Here is a 19,111-nt window from a genome sequence, read left to right as displayed (position 1 = left end):
GGGACAACCCCCTGCGATAGCTGGGGGGGCCTTGCTTACCCACCCCCATCCAATTCATCCATCCTCTTGAAAGGAGATGTTGGGCAAAGCGACACGATGGCTGGGGGTCTTCGCTGTCCTGATAGCTACGGGGGCCAACTGGGAAGCAGGTGAGGGGGGCACCTGGTTGGGGAGGGGCTGGGGAAGAATGCAGAATTGGTGAGGATTCACAAGGTTGCTGTTGTTGTTTTGCCCGGGGCTGCAAGCAGAATAGGACGTGAGTGAGAGCTGAAAAATAAGGAAACAGGCAAACGTGCGAGAGAGAGGAGGGAAAGAAAGATGGGAAGACAACAAAAAAGGAGAGAGAAATATGCAGCTCATCGGGGCAGAGGAACAGACTGCATGGAAAGAAAGAAAGAAAGAAAGAAAGAAAGAAAGAAAGAAAGAAAGAAAGAAAGAAAATACAGGGAGACAAAGGGAAAACACAATACATGAGCCCCTAGGGTCTGCCCCAGCTCTGGTCCTAGGGGAGCCATGAGCTTTGGCATCACCATCCATTCCTCCTCTCTGCTCCACAATCTTATTAGACCTAGCCCAAGGGGTGCCTGCTTATAATCCATCCCTTTTGACCTGAAGCCCCTCTAGCTAAATTCCAAATCGGTTGGGGGCTTGGTTCTGCGTCACCTCCATGAGATGCATGTGGGAGCACTCTGTACATGCTCTTGTCTTGACTGCTATATGCTATGCTGTGCATGCTCCAGAAGTGAATCCTAGCTTCAAAGCCTTGGCTCAAATGAATGCCTGACTACTTTCCACCCAGAATTCTGGTCCCTGGTTTAAAAAACCATTACACCATTTCCCCTTGTCAGATAACTTAAGGTGTTTTGTTTTCAACCTTCACTGGTGACTAATGCACTGTTGTTAGAGGACAAGGATGTCCAGGTCACCAGCCCTATGACTATGTACAGTTTCCCAAAACTGTTAACCCTGCTTTAGAAATCCACCCCTTTGCAAGAATGAGTCTTCCCTCTCTTTTTTTTCTTCCTCCTATCTAATTCTTCAGGCAGACAACCATTCAACAGGCACAGCACTTCCCAATATAGAGACACTTGAGAGAAGGGTATAAAATTATGCATGGTGTGGAGAAAATGGATAGATATAAGTTTTACTCCCTTTCTCATAACACTAGAACTAGGGTTCATTCAATGAAGCTGAGTGTTTGGAGATTCAGGATGGACAAAAGGAAGTACTTCCCTCAGCACATAGTTAAACTATGGCATTTGGATCATGGTTGTATTACGTTCTTTACTCTTTATTTGTCATGTACCATTATGTGATTGGACAATTCTTGGAAAACTCAATAAAAATGTTAAATAAAAAAAATGTAAAGAAGAAGTGGAGATGGCCACCACTTTGGATGGCTTTAAAAGAAGATTAGACAAATACATGGAGGACAAGGCTATTAATGGCTATTAGTCACGATGGCTGTATATCTCATGTATCAGAGGCAGCATGTCTGAATTCCAGTTGCTGAGATCACAACAGAGGAATGCAGTTGTGCTCATGTCCTGCTTGTGGGCTTCCTAATAATAATAATAATAATAAATTTAATTTCTTCGTCACCTATCTGGCCAATGGCCACTCTAGGCGACTTACAAAATTGTTGAAATACAATTGATAAAATACAGTAATACAATATAAAAACAACACATCTGCAGCAACAATATTAAAACTGGGCAGGAGGCATTTCAGTTATAACAATTAACCCTCCCCAGATACCCCGAAGGCCTGCTGAAAGAGCCAGGTCTTTAAGGCTTTCCGAAACACATTTAAAGAAGAGGCGTGCCGGAGTGGGGGCCGCCACTGAGAATGCCCTCTCTCTTGTACCCGCCAATCTGGCTGTTTTTGTTGGCGGGATTGAGAGAAGGCCCTGTGTGGCCGATCTTGTCAGGCGGCATAATTGGTGGCGTTGAAGGCGCTCCGTGAGATAAACTGGGCCGGAACCGTGTAGGGATTTAAAGGTCAATACCAACACCTTGAATTGGGCTCGGAAAACAACTGGTAGCCAGTGTAGGTCGAACAACACTGGTGTAATGTGATCTCGGCGGCGACTATTCGTAAGTAGTCGAGCCGCAGCATTTTGTATCAGTTGTAATTTCCGGACAGTTTTCAAGGGTATCCCCACGTAGAGCGCATTACAGTAGTCCAAACGAGAGGTGACCAGGGCGTGTACCACTAGTGGGAGCTGGTGAACAGGAAGGTAGGGTTGTAGCCTTCGTATGAGGTGTAGTTGGTACCAGGCTGCCCGGCTCACTGCCGAAATCTGAGCCTCCATGGACAGCCTGGAATCAAGCACAACCCCAAGGCTGCAGACCTGGTCCTTTAGGGGTAGACTCACCCCGTTGAACTTCAGGTCAATGTCGCCCAACCTTCTCTTGTCCCCCACAAGTAGTACCTCGGTCTTATCAGGGTTCAACTTCAGCTTGTTCCTTCCCATCCATCCACTCACGGATTCCAGGCACTTGGACAAGGTCTCCACAGCCAACTCTGGTGAAGATTTAAACGAGAGATAGAGCTGAGTGTCATCCGCATATTGATGACACTGCAGCCCAAATCTCCTGATGATTGCCCCCAGCGGCTTCATATAGATGTTAAATAGCATGGGAGAGAGGATAGAGCCCTGTGGCACACCACAATTGAGAGGCCAAGGGTCTGATACCTCCTCCCCCAACGCTACCTGTTGGTACCTGTCGGAGAGAAAGGAATGGAACCACTGTAATACAGTGCCTCCAATTCCCAATCCCTCCAGGTGAAGCAGAAGGATACTGTGGTCGACAGTATCAAAAGCCGCTGAGAGATCGAGGAGGACAAGAAAGGTCCTATAGTCATTAGGGTTGCCAGGTCAGAAGCATCCCAAACCCTGAGATTTTGGGGGTGGCCCCGAGTGATGTCATGGGGCGGGCCTGAGTAACGTCATTAAGCATGATACATTAAGCATCAACCACAGTTGCTTGGCGCATACAATTCATACAAAAACATTTCTCTGATTCAAAATTAAGATAGAAATCTTAGCTAAAAGATGGAGCCTGGGTAGCCAACTCGCTTCTGGCAAGAAGGGTTTAAGTGCCCTCAGGCCAGGTCAGTCACCAGAAGGCCATTGTAGGAAGAAAGAGCCTAGCGTTGTGGAGATGTTAGATGGGAGCACTCAGGTGTAAAGATGAATGCCCCTGAAGGCTGCAATTCTAAGCACACTTACTAAGGGACTAAGCTCTATAGAACTCAACAGGACTTACTTCTCAGTAGATATGGTTTGGATTGTGTTGGTAAAGCTTGACTAGGGATCTTCTGCAAAGATATCCATATTCAAGTATGGTTGGCAATCCCCTGCCTGGAATGCCCTGCCCCTACCTTTTAACATCCAAATTTCTGTGCACACTTGACCCTTCGCTTCAGAAAGAGGTCTCAGAAATGAGTAAGAAGATTCTCTACCTTTTTCTGTCTTGCCTGTGGGCTGCTATATACTCACTTCGTCAGCCAACCCAATGCCAGTGACTATAACTGACAAGAGAGAAAGCACACATGATTTGGTCTACCTTCATAGGCAGCAGCTTGGAAACGACAATTGCAGCCACGTTGCCCAGTATGTGAATTCTCTGTTACCAATATTGGGCAAGAAACAAACAACAAGGTGCATCATCAGTGGGCTTAAGAAGGTTGAGCGGAGTCATGGAACCACTCTTGTTGCTTCTATGGATGTAAGGGAGTGAGGATAAAGGTAAATTAAATGCAAATAGAAAAACAAAAACAAAAGACAGTGATGACTTCTTAAATGCAATACCATACCAACCACAACAAGATTCCTATGAGTAAGGCAGAAAACTAAGCATCCCACAACCAGTCAGGATCCCTAACCAAAAACCAAAACTAAAAAAATCCTGGCAGCCAGTCAGCCAAGGTCACAGAAATCCCCATGCAGCACAACCTGACCCGGGGGCTGCAGATAGTGCAGAATGCTATGGCACAATTGCTGACATGAGTGAGACCCTATCAGCACATAATACTTCTGCTCTGAAATCTGTACTGGTTGCTGGTTTGCTACCAGGCCAAGTTCAAGGTGTGCTTTCTATATTACGGGTGCCACATAGTACTTGTTCTGCTCTTATAAGAAACCAATTCTTTAGTGTGGCAGCACCTACGCTTTGGAACTCCCTGTCTACTGACATTAGCAGGTGCCCTCATTGTACTCTTTTCGGCACCTTCTAAAAATATTTTTGTTTAGGCAACCCTACCCATGTAGAAGCGATTATTTTTTATCTCTTTTTAACTCATTGTTGGTTTTATTATTTTGAATGTTTTTAAATACCTGTCTTTAACTGTTTTTGCCAATAATTTTATTGTTTTAATTCCTGCTATAAACCACTTTGAGATTTTTTTACAACAAAGCAGTATATAAATGTTGTAAATAAAATAAAACTTTTCCTTGTGAAAGTGATGCCAAAAGATGACTCACCACTGGGATTGGATATGGATGCTGATGCAGGGCTTTATTGATAGCGCACTTGTAGTCACCACAAATGTGGATGTCACCACTGGCCTCCAATGGAGTGACAATGGGTGTCTCCCATGTAGGGTGTGTCACTGGCTCCAAGATGCCTTGCTGTATGAGGCAGTCAAGTTCAGCATCAATCATTGCTCGCAGTGCAAACGGAACATGACGGGGTTTCATATGGGGTTTCATACAGATGGGGGCCACAGTAGGATCCAAGAACAACGAAATAGGAAACCCCTTATATTTCCCAAGAACTTTATCAAAAACAGCTTTGAAATAATTTATGATGCTATCCCATAATGATTCACCAATCTGGTGGACCCCCATGAGAGCAATGCCCAATGGCTCAAACCAGTCTAAGCCAAGGAGACTGCTGCGATGTCCTTAAGCAACCAATAACTGTAAAGTTCCATGGAAAGTTTGGTAATGCACCTCAACTTCACAGACACCGTTTATTGGAACCTGATTTTTCTGGTAATCAGTAAGGTTGGGGTGGAAAGGGACAATTTGTGGGGCCCCACAAGGAAATATTTGCTGGTAGGCTTCCGATGAGATGATAGTATAACCTGAGCCTGAATCAACTTCCATGGTGCATGGAGTGCCCTGGATGGTGACTGTCACCTTCACCTTCCTCACATTGGCAGAGTACTGCAACCCTGGCTTGATGTGGTTAATCACCTCCTCTGCATTATCATATGTGGAAAAATTCTGTACAGTGTGTGTGGTACTGCTTTGTGTCCTTGATGGTGTTTTCAGCAACATACAGTGACACACTCTCTGTTGGGCCCTGATTTCGTTTGTAGAAATACGTTGTGCTATTTCAGACAGTTTTGGAGAGAAATATCCTTGTAAGGCATTCAGGATATCCTCATAAGATGTATTAGCAAGTTTTGCTGATGCTACGAGGGCCTGGGCTAGGTCAAAGGTGTCCGGCCCACAGACCCTGAGTAACACAGCAGGCTTCTTCTCTAACTCTGAAATGCCATTTGCTGCCAAGTAAAACTCTAGCCTGGCTGCATAATTTTCCCACTTGCTGGGACATGCAAGGTCAAATTCTTCAAGATGCCCTTGGCTGGCCATATTCCACAAGATACACACTGACCTGGAGTGCTTTGCAGTGGTTTCCATGCTTTGCAGTGGTTTCCACAAGGCCCAAGCTGATGTCCTAATCCAGTCTAGGGAGAAATGTTCTCTCCCTTTCAGCCTCTAATGCATGAAGAAAACACTCTGTGTGCCTCAGTATCCCATCCTCGTCGCCAGTGAAAAGTATCATGAAGGAAGAGGCCACACAGAGGATCTAAACAATAACAAGAACTTTACTATAACTAATCATATACAGAGAACAAGGCTCACAGCATAGTGCTGCTTGTAAGGCAGGCCTGGAACTGAAACTGCCACAGCCTGGGGCTGACTCAGCAGTTCTTGGTATGGCAAGCCTGGAGGACCAATACACTACAGTGGCCATGATTCCCCCGGCTTAACATGCCTGTATATTAAAAACATGGGGGGTATTCAATGCTAGCCCTACTCAGAGCAAACCCATTGAAGGTAACAGCACTAACTTGGTTTTGTTAATTCCAATAGGTCTACTCTGAGTAGGACTTAGCTGAATATAGTTACACCTTGGTTAACAAAGTAGATGTGTTACTGGGCACATCTTTAACAGAAAATTAGGTAGCAGAGGTAGAAATAACATGGAAAGAATAGGGATAGGTTCCTGCTCATAGATGGTGGGGTAGCTTCAACAGGTGCTTTAAAGGGTGCCTACCTGGCACCCTCCCACTCCCCTCCCCTCCCTCTCTTCCAGTGAACCATATTGGATCCTTCCCTCTCCAGCCCTGGGAGAATGCAAGAGATCTCTTTAATTCAAAGCAAACATACAGGCTTCTCAGTTTCACCCTAGCAAAGCAAAGGCACAGGCTTATCAGTTTATTGCAGCAAAGCAAAGACACAGGCTGGTTATTTTCACCTTAAAGCAAAGGCACAGTCTTGAAAGTTTATCAAGCTCATCAGTTTCACCTTTAAAAAAGCCTTTAAAAGGAGCTTGGTTCCTGGAGGATTCCTTAACTGAGGTATTAAAGTACAACCCACAGAGAGCCTGCACATCTGAAGAGTACTTTGATTTATGGAACAGACACTATTACAGTTGCCACATAATATCTCCACACTTCTAAGAAATTGTTCTTTTAGTGTGGCAGCACCTACTCTTTGGAACTCCCTGCCTATTGACATCAGGCAAGCACCTTTGCTGTATTCTTTTCGGCACCTGCTTAAAACTTTTTTGTTTAGGCAAAGCTATTGAGATACTCAGATGCTGATGTGTGGTTTTTTTAGTCGGTTGCTGTTTTAATTGTTTTAAAAATGGTTTGATTACTTGTTTTTAACTGTTTTATCAATAATGTTAATGTCTTTTGAAAAGGGCTTAGAGGTTTTTTTTACAATCAAGTGATATATAAATTTTGTTAAATAAAATAAATAATATAAGTATGGCAACATGTATTTGCTTCACATTTTTAGGTGTATGATTATGATGTTACCTAACATTTGTGTAATGCTTTCAAGTGTACAAGATGCTTCTCATATACTGTCTAGTTGTGATCCTTACAACAATCCTGTAAAGAACGCAGAGCCAGTACCAAAGGGCAGCCAGGTCGGGCCCTGGCCGAGGGCTTCTGCAGCCCAGAGGGGCTCCTGAAGGGTCCCTCCTTAGGGTATGGAGGTAGCGCTCCCTTTCCGCAAGCCTCAGCAGGATCGACTCCCAACCCTGCCACAGATCACAGAGATGGAGCTCCCAGCCCCCCCAGTCCGTGCAGGACCATGGCGCCTTTCCGTTCCACCTCCCTCTCCTTCCTCTCTGTGAATGCCCTGCGTGCTGTGCGCGCAGCTGCCATCAACCAAGATGGCAGCAAAGGCTTCTCTAAGGGGTTGATGCCCCTACTCCCATCTTGATTGATGGCAGGCATGTGCGCACATGCAATGTAGCGCACACGCATGCCTTCAACAAAGATGGTGGAGGGGGTATCAGCCCCTTGGAGAAGCCTCCACCGCCATCTTGGTTGATGGCAGCAACCTGCACAGGCAGGGCATTCACAGAAAGAAAGAAGAGGTAGGTGGAGTGGTCCTGCATGGTCGGGGGGGGGCTGGGAGCAGGTGGTCTGGGGCAGGCTGGTGCCCAACAGCCCAGTCATGCCTGGCACCCGCCCTGAAAGCAGGGGTGGAGAATCTCAAATCCAGGGTCTGAATATATGACCCTTCAGGCCTCTATCTGGCCCTCTAGTCTGTCAAGGCACACTTCCTCCCCAGCCTCACTGACTATGCTTCCCACTTTCCTTGAGAGTTTTTGTCTGGTTGGAATATGTCCTTGAACTCTGCTAACGCCTCTTTTCTTGTATGGATGGAGGATAAAGAGAAAGAAGTATGCGTGTGTATAGAAGGTAGCCTGATGAACAGAGGTAATATTTTCATTCATTGCTCTACCCACGTTTGCCTCTGGCCTTGCCCACCAGTGGCACACGGCCCCCAGAAGGTTGCCCAGAAGGGAATGCAGTCCCCAGGCTGCAAAAAATCCCCCACTCCTGCTATAACAGGCTAGTATTAATATTATCACCCCTATTGTGATGGTGGGGGGCTGTGGCTGATAGAGAGGTTTGCCTAAGGCTACCTGGTGAATTCATGGCAGAGGTGAGATTTGAACCAAGGAATTTCTTGACTTGTGCATTTCCCCATCACTTTTCTTACTGTAAAAAGTCTGACCTTTTTGGAAAGTCAGTTTGTTTCACAAGGGCTCCCAATCTGCTTTAATTTCACAACCTGAATTTGCAGGTATATGATTGAATCACACCAGAAAATAGTGACAGTCTGGAAGTGTCATCGTTTTCCAGGCATTTTTCTCTCAGGGGACTGCAGGGGTAAGAATGGCAGGGGGAGGATTCATACCTTCCCTTTTGGCCCATTGAATCGCACTCACAGGAGCGCATGCATGCACACACACATGCGCGCATGCACACACCTGTTTTACAAGGGGATGGGGCAGACTTGCTTGTAAAGAGCAGATCTGCTCCCATAACATGTCATTTGGACCTTAAAAGCCAGGACTCCTGAAGATTATTTGCAAATGACAGAGAATCTCTCCCTCTGTCTTGAGGCAAGCTTTCCCTACTATGCTAATGCTTTGATGATCTCTTTTGCAGACCCCCTCTGCCCCGCCAAGTACAAAGTCAACTGCCTACTCCGTCGGCGTCTGGGCTGTGGCCCTGAAGGGGCACCGACCTGCGGCCCTTGCTTCCCCAATTACGAGGAGGACTCTACTGGTGACTGTGTGCCGAAGAAAACCCCTAAGCATGGTAAGGCCTGTGAGGAGGAGGGGGTGTGGCCTGCAGAGAGTCTTGAGGGCCAGACAGAGAAACCAGGAGGGTCGCATTCAGTCCCAGGGCCTGAGGTCCAACACCCCTGCATTTAGGAAAAAACTAAAGTGGTGGGGCTTTTTAGTTCTGGGGGAGGGGAAAAGGTGGCTCCTGGGAGGGAGGGAGGGAGGGGAGGACATTATAAAGACATTTTTGTTGTTGTTAGACAACCCTATGAATCTTCATATATATATATATATATATATATATATGTTAATAGGGTTTTCATGGTAAGAGGAATTCAGAGGTGGTTTACTATTGCCTTCCTCCACTGCACCCGGGATTCCCAGGTGGTCTCCCATCCAAGTACTAACCAGGCCTGACCCTGCTTAGCTTCAGAGATCAGAGGAGATTGAGTGTGTTCAGAGTAGTATGGCCCTAGAAGACATATTTATTTATTATAAAATCATGCATGGTGTGGAGGGAGAGGACTGAGAGAGGTTTTTCTATCTCTCATAATACTGCAAGTTGTGGTTGTCCAATAAAATTGGTTGGCAATAGATACTAGGCCAACAAAAGAAAGCACTCTATAATACAACACCTAATTAATTTCTGGAACTCATTGCCACAAGACACACTTCTTTATCCTGGTCTTTGACACCTGAGACATGTATTTTTAGGACCCACCCTATTTTGGCATTGTTGTTTTTTAAATGGTTTTTAATGTTGTATTTTAAAATGTTGTAACCCACCTGGGACCTTTGGGTGAAGGGCAGGTAATAAATGATGGTGATCATGGTGATAATCATGTGATGGGTCACTCTCTTAGAAGGCTTGAAAAGGAATGAGACAAATAAGTCAGTGGTCCCCAACCTTTATGAGTATGGGACCCCCTTTGTAACCTCAAAAATTATTGCGACTAAAACTATGGTAATATTAGTCTGTTAATTGAAAAAATACATAATGAAGCGTTAAATAATGTCCCCTCTTATTCATCATAACAACAAATGTGATTATGATATTTATTTCCTGCCCTTCACAAGAAGGTCCCAGGGCAGGTTATAGCAATATAAACAACTTTTAACAAATTTTGAAGGAAATGAAAGGAAGGAGATAAAAGTAAACCACTCAGAGTGGTGAACAGAGCCTGACTGATGACAGGGCATTTGGACTTTGGTTTTAAGTGTTCCACCAGTATACAGTGATGCATCATCTTTAGCACTCAGCGCAGGAAGCTCCATATGACAATAATAATCATATACCTAACAGACAGAATGTCAACAGGTGAAGCTTCCCCAGACTTCTGCCTGCCACCCAGCTGTTCAAGACACAAGAGCCCTGCTCTCCCCCAATGCCAACCCTAAACCTTGCAAAGAACTCTAAAAACAACACAATTTAGGCAACTTAACATATTTAAAAATATACAGTATTTAAAATGAACAAGTACAACTGTATAAAAAAACACTCAAAGCCTTGATAAACAGCAACAAAAATACACTGAGCATGTGTAATTTCACATTTGTAAAACTTACTTACCCATCATTTCTTTTTGCTCATTTACTGCCTTGGGTCAGCCACTAACTCTGAACCTATCCTACCTCATATGGTTGTTGTGCCGTTGAATTCTATGGAACTTCTGAGTTGACCTGGTTAGGATTGCAGCCTAAGTCCTTGTATAATAGACATAATTTTTTACTTTAACGAGAATGATGCATTTTTGTACTGTAAAACCCTATGTCCCCCCACCCCAAAAAGCAGTATACTGCAGTTTCAAAGTTTCAACAGAATCTTAGCCTGGTCTGGTTACTGTAATTTGATTTACCTGGGAGTAAGCCCTATTAAATATGAAGACTTACTTCAGAGTAGAAATGTATACATTGTACTATAAGTTAACTATAGAGTGAATTTTTAATGAGTGCCCAGGTTAGGGTTGCCAGGCTCAGGGCCTGAGACTGATCCTGTATCTTTAGGAGAAGAGAAAGTGAGCCAAGTGCAGGTGTTCTTGCAACACTGTATTTATTTAATTTATTTATTTATTATTTAATTTGTATCCCGCCCTTCCTCCCAGCAGAAGCCCAGGGCGGCACACAAAGCGCTAAAAACACACTTTAAAACATCATAAAAACAGATCTTAAAATACATTAAAACAAAACAGCGTTAAAACCATTTTAAAAAAAAACTTTTAAAAAGGGTTAAAAACATTATTAAAACCATATTAAGCAATTCTAACACAGACGCAGACTGTGATAGGTCTCAGCCTAAAAGGCTTGTTGAAAGGGGAAAGTCTTCAAAAGGCGCTGAAAAGATAGCAGAGATGGTGCCTGCCTAATATTCAAAGGGAGGGAATTCCACAGGGTAGGTGCTGCCACACTAAAGGTCCGTTTCCTATATTGTGCAGAACGAACCTGTAATGGGCAAAGCCACAAGGTGGAATTCTCCCTTCCCCCTGCACAACTTTTAAAGATACAGAAGACCTTTTGGAGGCCAAGCCTGACAACCAAGAGGTCTTCTGTATCTTTAAAAGTTGTGCGGGGGAAAAGGAGAATTCCACCTTGTGGTTTTTCCCATTACAGTAGGGCCCCGCTTTACAGCACCTCGCTTTACAGCCATTTGCTAATACAGCGGTCTCAATTAGACGCAATTAGACTAAAGACCTACTCATACAGCACTTGTTCCGCTTTTACGGCAGTTTTCGGGCATTGCGCCCCATTCTATTCAATGTGTTCCGCTTTACAGCGGTTTTCGCTTTACAGCAGGGGTCCTGAACGTAACCTGCCATATGAGTGGGGCCCTACTGTACAGGGCTGCAAGAACACCTGCACTTGGCTGACTTTCTCTTCTCCTAAAGATACAGGATCAGTCTCAGGCCCTGAGCCTGGCAACCCTAGCCCAGGTGTGTATTCATGGGGGGATGCTCCGGGACTCTGTCCTGCTACTTTTTTGGCAGGCGACCCTCTTCCGGGGTCCCTTTATCTCTGCAGCCAGAGCCAATCAGCTCAATCGAACTTCCCTCACTAATAGATTCCAGCCCACACCACCAACTAAGTAGTAAGGGAGAGTACTTGGTAATAATGTTTTTTAAAAATATATATCTATTGTTTTGAGATAGCAAGTAGACAGTTATAAACAAAAACATAAAATAAATACCGCCTGACACATATGACCACCAGAGACATCAGACATATAGAATCATAGAATAGTAGAGTTGGAAGGGGCTTATAAGGCCATCGAGTCCAACCCCCTGCTCAATGCAGGAATCCAAATCAAAGCATTCCCGACAGATGGCTGTCCAGCTGCCTCTTGAATGCCTCCAGTGTCAGAGAGCCCACTACCTCTCTAAGTAATTGGTTCCATTGTCGTATGGCTCTAGCAGTTAGAAAGTTTTTCCTGATGTCCAGTTGAAATCTGACTTTCCTGTAACTTGAGCCCATTATTCTATGTCCTGCACTCTGGAACGATCAAGAAGAGATCCCGGCCCTCCTCTGTGTGACAACCTTTCATGTACTTGAAGAGTGCTATCATATCTCCCCTCAGTCTTCTCCAGGCTAAACATGCCCAGTTTTTTCAGTCTCTCCTCGTAGGACTTGGTTTCCAGTCTGCTGATCATCCTTGTTGCCCTCCTCTGAACCTGTTCCAGTTTGTCTGCATCCTTCTTGAAGTGCAGAGACCAGAACTGGACGCAGTATTCAAGATGAGGCCTAACCAGTGCTGAATAGAGAGGAACTAATACTTCACATGATTTGGAAACTATACTTCTGTTAATGCAGCCTAATAGAGCATTTGCCTTTTTTGCAGCCACATCGCACTGTTGGCTCATATTCAGCTTGTGATCAAGGACAATTCCAAGAACCTTCTCACATGTCGTATTGCTGAGCCAAATATCCCCCATCTTATAACTGTGCATTTGGTTTCTCTTTCCTAAGTGTAGAACTTTGCATTTATCCTTGTTGAATTTAATTCTGTTTTCAGCCCAATGCTGCAGCCTATCAAGGTCCCTTTGAATTTTGTTTCTGTCTTCCACGGTATTAGCTGTGCCCCCCAATTTTGTATTATCTGCAAATTTGATAAGCATGCTCTGTACCTCCTCATCCAAGTCGTTAATAAAAATGTTAAAGAGCACTGGGCCCAGGACCAAGCCCTGTGGTACCCCACTTGTTACTTCCGCCCAGTTTGAGAAGGAACCATTGCTAAGCACCCTTTGAGTAAAATTATGGAGCCAGCTGTGTATCCACCTGATAGTTGTTCCATCCAGCCCACATTTAGCTACCTTGCTAATCAGAATATCATGGAGCCCTTGTCAAAAGGTGAAGTCAAGATATATTATGTCCACAGCATTCCCATAGTCTAGAAGGGAGGTTACCCGATCAAAAAACGATACAAGATTAGTTTGGCAGGATTTGTTCTTCATAAATCCATGTTGGCTCCTAGTAATCACAGCATTGTTTTCAAGGTGCTTACAGATTGACTGCTTTATAATCTCAAACTCCAATCCTGCCCCTTCTACTTCATGTTTCCCGGGAGGGTCATAGACCCTTTTTTGGGAGAAGACTGAGCCAAAGTAGAAACTGTGCACTTCTGCCTTTTCTTTGTTGTCATTTTGCCATCCTCACTGAATAGCTGTGCCACCATTTCCTTTCTCTGTTTTTTACTATGGATGTACCTGATGAAAGCTTTTTTGTTGCTTTTAGCATCCCTCGCTAACCTCAGCTCATTCTCAGCTTTAGCTTTCCTGACCCCATCCTGGCAATTCTGTGATATCTGTCTGTACTCTTCCTTTATTGCCTGGCCTTCTTTCCACTTGCTGTATGTGTCCTTTTTTGTTTTCAGGTCAGCTCTAAGCAGTTTGTGAAGCCACATTGGCTTCTTCTGCTGTTTCCCCCCTTTTTTCCTTGTTGGAATTGCTTGCCATTGCGCTTTTAGAATTTCGTTTTTTAGAAACTCCCACCCATCTTGGACTCCTTTTCTCATTAGAGTTGCTTGCCGTGGAACGGTACTTACCATTGTTCTGAGTTTATTAAAATCAGCTTTCCTGAAGTCCAGAGTGCACATATGGCTACTCTCAGCTTTTGCTTTTGTTAAAATCAAGAATTCAAGTATGGTGTGGTCACTTTCCCCCAGAGTTCCCGTAACTGCCACTTCATCCACCCAATCATCTCTATTGGTTAGAATCAAGTCCACGATAGCTGAACCTCTGGTTGCTTCCTCCACTGTCCGTAGGAGAAAGTTCTCTCCAACACAAGCCAGAAATTTCTTGGAGGGGCCGTGTTTGGCACAATTTGTCTCCCAACAGATATTGGGATAATTGAAGTCTCCCATTACTATTACATCATGCCTCCTCGAAACATTGGCAATTTGCTTTTCAAAAGTTACATTCTCATCTTCTCCTTGATTGGGTGGTCGGTAGTAGACTCCAAGCACCATATTCTTTTTATTACTTGCCCCATTAATTTTAATCCAGATACTCTCGGTGGAGCTACCAAGCTCATCTTCCTGTATTTCTATGCAGGGATATATATTTTTAACATATAGCACGACTCCACCTCCCTTTTTATTCCTTCTGTTCTTTTTGAACAAGTTATATCCTTCAGTTGCTGTATTCCAGTCATGGGAGTCATCCCACCAAGTTTCAGTTATACCTATCAAGTCGTAATTACCCTCCTGTATTAAATGTTCAAGTTCGTCCTGCTTGTTTCCCATGCTGTACTTATTAGTATACAGACATCGAAGACCATGTGATTTGTGGCTTGGCTTCCTTACTATATTTCTATTAGAGCCGATCTCTCTGTTCCAGTTACTGTGCACAAGCCTTCATCAGTCATTACCACCAAGTTTACGTCTCCCTTCCCTTTAGGATTCAGTTTAAAGCCCTCCTGATGAACTTCTCCGTGCTGTGGCCAAACACATTCTTCCCAGTCCTTGTGAGATGCAGCCCATCACTTGCCAGCAGAGCATCTTCCAGGAAGCATAGCCCGTGGTCTCAGAATCCAAATCTCTCATGTCGGCATCACCTTCGTAGCCATTCATTCACACGGAGTATTTTTCTTTCCCTTTCTACTCCTCTTCTAAGTACTGGAAGGATGCATGAAAAAACTATCTGGGCACCAAAGTCCTTGAGTTTCCTTCCCAGAGCTTCAAAGTCTGATGTGATTTCTTCATAGCTCCGTTTGGCAGTATCATTTGTTCCCACATGGATGAGGAGAAAGGGATACCTGTCAGTGGGCTTGATGAGTGATGGCAACCCTTCCTTCACACCTCTAATCTGTCCTCCTGGTAGACAGCATACCTGGCGAGTCCACGGATCTTCTCGGCATACTTGGGTTTCGATCCCACGCAGTAGGGAGTCTCCCACTACTAGTACTCTTCTCTCCTTGTTGTAGGGTGTAGTTTCATTGCCCCTGCTTGATTGAGCTTCAGCCTCTTGCTCATTGTCACACGGAGTCTCCTGTAATTCTTCCACCACAGGCTGTCCTCCAGTCTCATCCTCGAGTGGTTGAAAGTGGTGAAGGGTGTCTTCTAGCTCTTCTGCTCCTGTCACCCTTTCTCACAGAGTTTCCTCTACTTTGTTGCTGCTCTCCAAAGCAGCCTCCTCTTCTGCTAGTGGGCTTAAAAAGAGACGAAGCATAGAAATTTTACATGCGGTTTCATTTGCAAAATAATAACAGGAAGCCTTACCCGCTATCCCACAACTGAAGGAAGGTATGTGACATGTCCGACATGTGCCTCTGCATCTCCATATACCTTGCAAATGGGCATCAAGTGGCAACGAAGTCCAGAGCTTTGGATGAATGTTTTATCTGGGGGGGGGGGTGTTTGTGTGAATTGTTACTTGCTTTGTATGTCAGTACTATTTGTCCAGCGTTGCCCGAGTCTCATGGTGCAGATAAGTGAGTGGGCTGCTGATTGCAGACGTGAGATCGAATTTTGGGAGTGGTGGCAGAATGTGTAGGGTGTGACTGGAGAGTGTGCTAGAAGACTGAAGTTTGAGTATATTGGTTTATAGTGTATATGCACTTAATGGTTGTGAAAGATTTTGGAAGGGTGTGCTTGAGTGGAACTAAGCAGAAGGTATTTTTAGCTGTAGCTAGATGAAGTTGTATGGGGCCTGGGAATGTAATTGGACTTTGGACAGATGTGCTTAATTGTATGATTAATTCAGCACATGGTGGTTTGAAAAGAATGGGTTTATTTTTCTTTTGCTTAGCTATCAATTAGGTCATTTAAAATGTGGAATTTTTACTTTTCAGTTGATTTTCATTTGTAATAGTTTGTTCTGATGTTTAGAGGATGTTTTGTTTAGTTGTTAACCATGTTCTAAAATGTGGAATTTTAATTGTATTTTTGTAGTTGATTTGCAAGTCTAATATTTGCTTTGATGCTTAAGAGGATGCCATATGCAGTTAATTGTGGGGGTTTATAACATGTTTTTTCCTTTTTTTGCATTTGATCTTTATATGTGATGTTTTATGTTATGTTCTAAGCTGCTTAAGATTTTTTCCCTAAAATATAAGCAGTGTTTAATAAATAAATAAATAAATGGCTATTAGCCATATGTCAAATGGGACAAAATGTTGCAGTATGAGTGCTCCTGTTATTTATTTATTTATTATTTATTTAATTATTTAATTTATTAGTCACCCATCTGGCTGGTTGTCCAGCCACTCTGGGCGACGTACAAGATAAAACAATACATTAAAACATTAAAATTTAAAACCATAACAGTAAGAAACCTAACCCACCCCAAAAGCCTGCCTGAAGAGCCAGGTCTTCAACAGGTCTCCTGTTAAGGTGTCTAGGCAGTCAGCCATGCCCTCTTCCAGAATACTCCATTCCGTTCCCCCTCCCCTTGGTTTTCTGCCTCCCTCCCAAACAGTCAGTCAGCATTTTGTGCCCTGTGAACAAGCTGAGTCCTCAGAGACTATTTTTCTCATTTTTGTCCCTCTTTAGGGTTTTCTCCCCTAAAGATTTTGTTTAACTTGTTTAAACTCTGATGTTTCCTCAAACCTGCTAATATCTCCCTCTTGTCCATGTGTGTGTGGTGTCAGTTTGGTCACATAAGGATCCCCACTCAGTTTGCCATGGGAATATATTCTGGATAAATGGAACTGCATATTCAGATGAAATATGCCACTGATTGTGAGTTGTAGGGATCTAGAGACTGGTGGTGAAGAGGGCTATTGCCTTCATGTTCTGCTTCTGGGGTTCTTGGAGGCATCTGCTTGTCCACTATGGGAAGCTCCATGCTGGACTAGATGGACAGGAGCATAAAAAGTTCCCTTATACTGAATCAGACCATTGGTCCATTTAATGTCTACATCAGGGATGGGGAACCTGTGGCTCTCCAGATGTCATTAGATTCCAGCCCCCATCAGTCCTAGCCAGCATAGCCAACTGTCAGGGATGATGGCAGTAGTAGTCTAGCGACATGTGGAGGGTTACTGATACCTCAACCCCTGGTCTACGTTGACTACTAGTAGCTCTCCGGGGTTTCCGGCAGAGGACCTTCTCAGCCTTACCTTTTGATGCTGGGGATTGAACCCAGCATGCAAAACAGATGCTCCACCATTGAGCTTCGGCCCTAATTTGATCTAGCCCAGCAAGGCTCTTTTTATGTTCTTTAGAAGTAAAGCTGAATGGCTGGGAATAGTGGGGAGGAGTGGGAGGGGGATCTCTAAGATGTGTCTAAGGGCTTCATTTTCTCTCTCAATCTTTTCTTTTTTTCAGAAAGCAAAACAAAAACCCAGAAGAAACCCAAAGACTTGCCCAGTCTCATTATTTCCCTCCTGGCTAAGCATGAGAAGGGGCTGAGACCATCAACCCTGGAAACCACTTTGCCTGGTATGCAAAACCAACAAACGCTCCTCTTTCCCCAAGATGGCACTGCTGATATGCTTGATGCAGGAAGCTGCCTTATACCCAGTGAGACCATTGGTCCGTCCAGCTCAGTACTGTCTAAGGGCTGGGATGGGGAATCTTTGGCTCTCTGGATGTTATAGGCCTACAGCTCCCATCATCCCTGACCCATTGGCCCTGCTGGCTAGATCTGATGGGAGTGGGAGACCATTAACATCTGGAGGGCCGCAGTTTAGCTACCCCTATTCTAGTCCTTAGGGTTAGAGAGAAACAACTAGAAAAAAATAGCTATTTCAACTTAAGGGGGTGGGGGAGACACAACACAAAGACAGCTCAGGGGGCCATCCCACTGGTAAGTTGTGCATGCTTTTCCACAGTGGCATTAATAGGTCCCTTTGATAGCTCTCAGGATCACATCTCCCCACCTTTGATGAAGGTGTTCTGCTGGAGATTAAAAATTATGATTGGCTGTTATGAAAAATTTCCCTGAAGAAGACCTTCATTGGAAGCATATTGGGCCTAATAATTTGTTCCTTGTTTATTTATTCAAAGCATTTTTACCATGCTCTTCAGCCAAAAAGGCTCTGCCAGAGGGGTTTATGTAGGATGTATAAGAAACAAGGCAGCCCCAGCTCTCAGGATTACAGTCTAACTTGGGAAGGCTTCCTCTCTCCTCCCATCCCCAGCTCAACTCGCTGATATTGTGGCATGCCAAACTGATGAGCAGGGCGCTGGTGGCTATATAGAAATGTTGAGTGGGAGTGGAATCTCCCCAGGTGGCCTCAGATAGGCCAAGTATGTTCTCTACCACACTGAAAGACCCAAGTGTTGCATTATGGGAGTTACCAGGGAGCGTTTTCCCTTAAAGAAAATTGCTGGGCCCAATATTCCACTAGGGGATGGTATAATGCAGGGAGATATACTTCAATTGAATTTAAGATGTCTCCAGAACTGTCACTGTTTTGATGGTGGAATTCTCAAGTGCGCACCAGAAATTTAGGTTTATGCAATTAAAGTGGATTAAGGAGCTCTTTCGCCCTAATGTAACACATCTGCTTAAAAAAAATACACCAGATGTTTTGCAGTTAGGAAAGTGATGGAGAAATGCACTGAAAAGTGTGAAATGAATGAATTATTATTTGGAAGAGGTATGAACACCATGCAAGCAACTCAGGATGGATTCAGGATGAATGTTCATTGTCCCATATCTTCCCCATAAACAAATTGGAATGAATGCTGAATAAAGATGTAGTCTAAGCCACTCTCCTTCAATCTCCAAATGCTGTGAACTACAACTCCCAGCACCCTTGGCCATTGGCTAAGCTGGCTGGAGTCGATGGGAGTTGTAGTCTGGCAACATCTCTGTTATCTTTTCGGCGCCTTTTGAAGA

The 19,111-nt window shown here is 44.2% G+C and overlaps 1 protein-coding gene and 1 pseudogene across 1 annotated transcript in view; one reads left to right on the top strand and one right to left on the bottom strand.

Annotated features, from left to right (window-relative positions):
- Window positions 1-76: 76 nt before the first annotated feature.
- The window catches only part of LOC133378848 (neural proliferation differentiation and control protein 1-like), a 33,394-nt gene continuing 14,359 nt past the window's right edge, over window positions 77-19,111 (top strand). Inside the window, exons 1-3 of the mRNA XM_061613461.1 lie at window positions 77-149; window positions 8,719-8,871; window positions 17,593-17,706. Of these exons, the coding sequence (XP_061469445.1) occupies window positions 77-149; window positions 8,719-8,871; window positions 17,593-17,706 (340 nt within the window). The remainder of the gene's footprint in view (window positions 150-8,718; window positions 8,872-17,592; window positions 17,707-19,111) is intronic.
- On the bottom strand, window positions 9,197-9,315 carry LOC133382509 (5S ribosomal RNA; annotated as a pseudogene).

Source organism: Rhineura floridana, chromosome 3 (assembly GCF_030035675.1).
Source record: "Rhineura floridana isolate rRhiFlo1 chromosome 3, rRhiFlo1.hap2, whole genome shotgun sequence".
In the NCBI taxonomy this organism is placed as follows: domain Eukaryota; kingdom Metazoa; phylum Chordata; class Lepidosauria; order Squamata; family Rhineuridae; genus Rhineura; species Rhineura floridana.
Note: the sequence above shows the minus strand (reverse complement) of the source record. Positions and strands in the feature narration are given on the sequence as shown.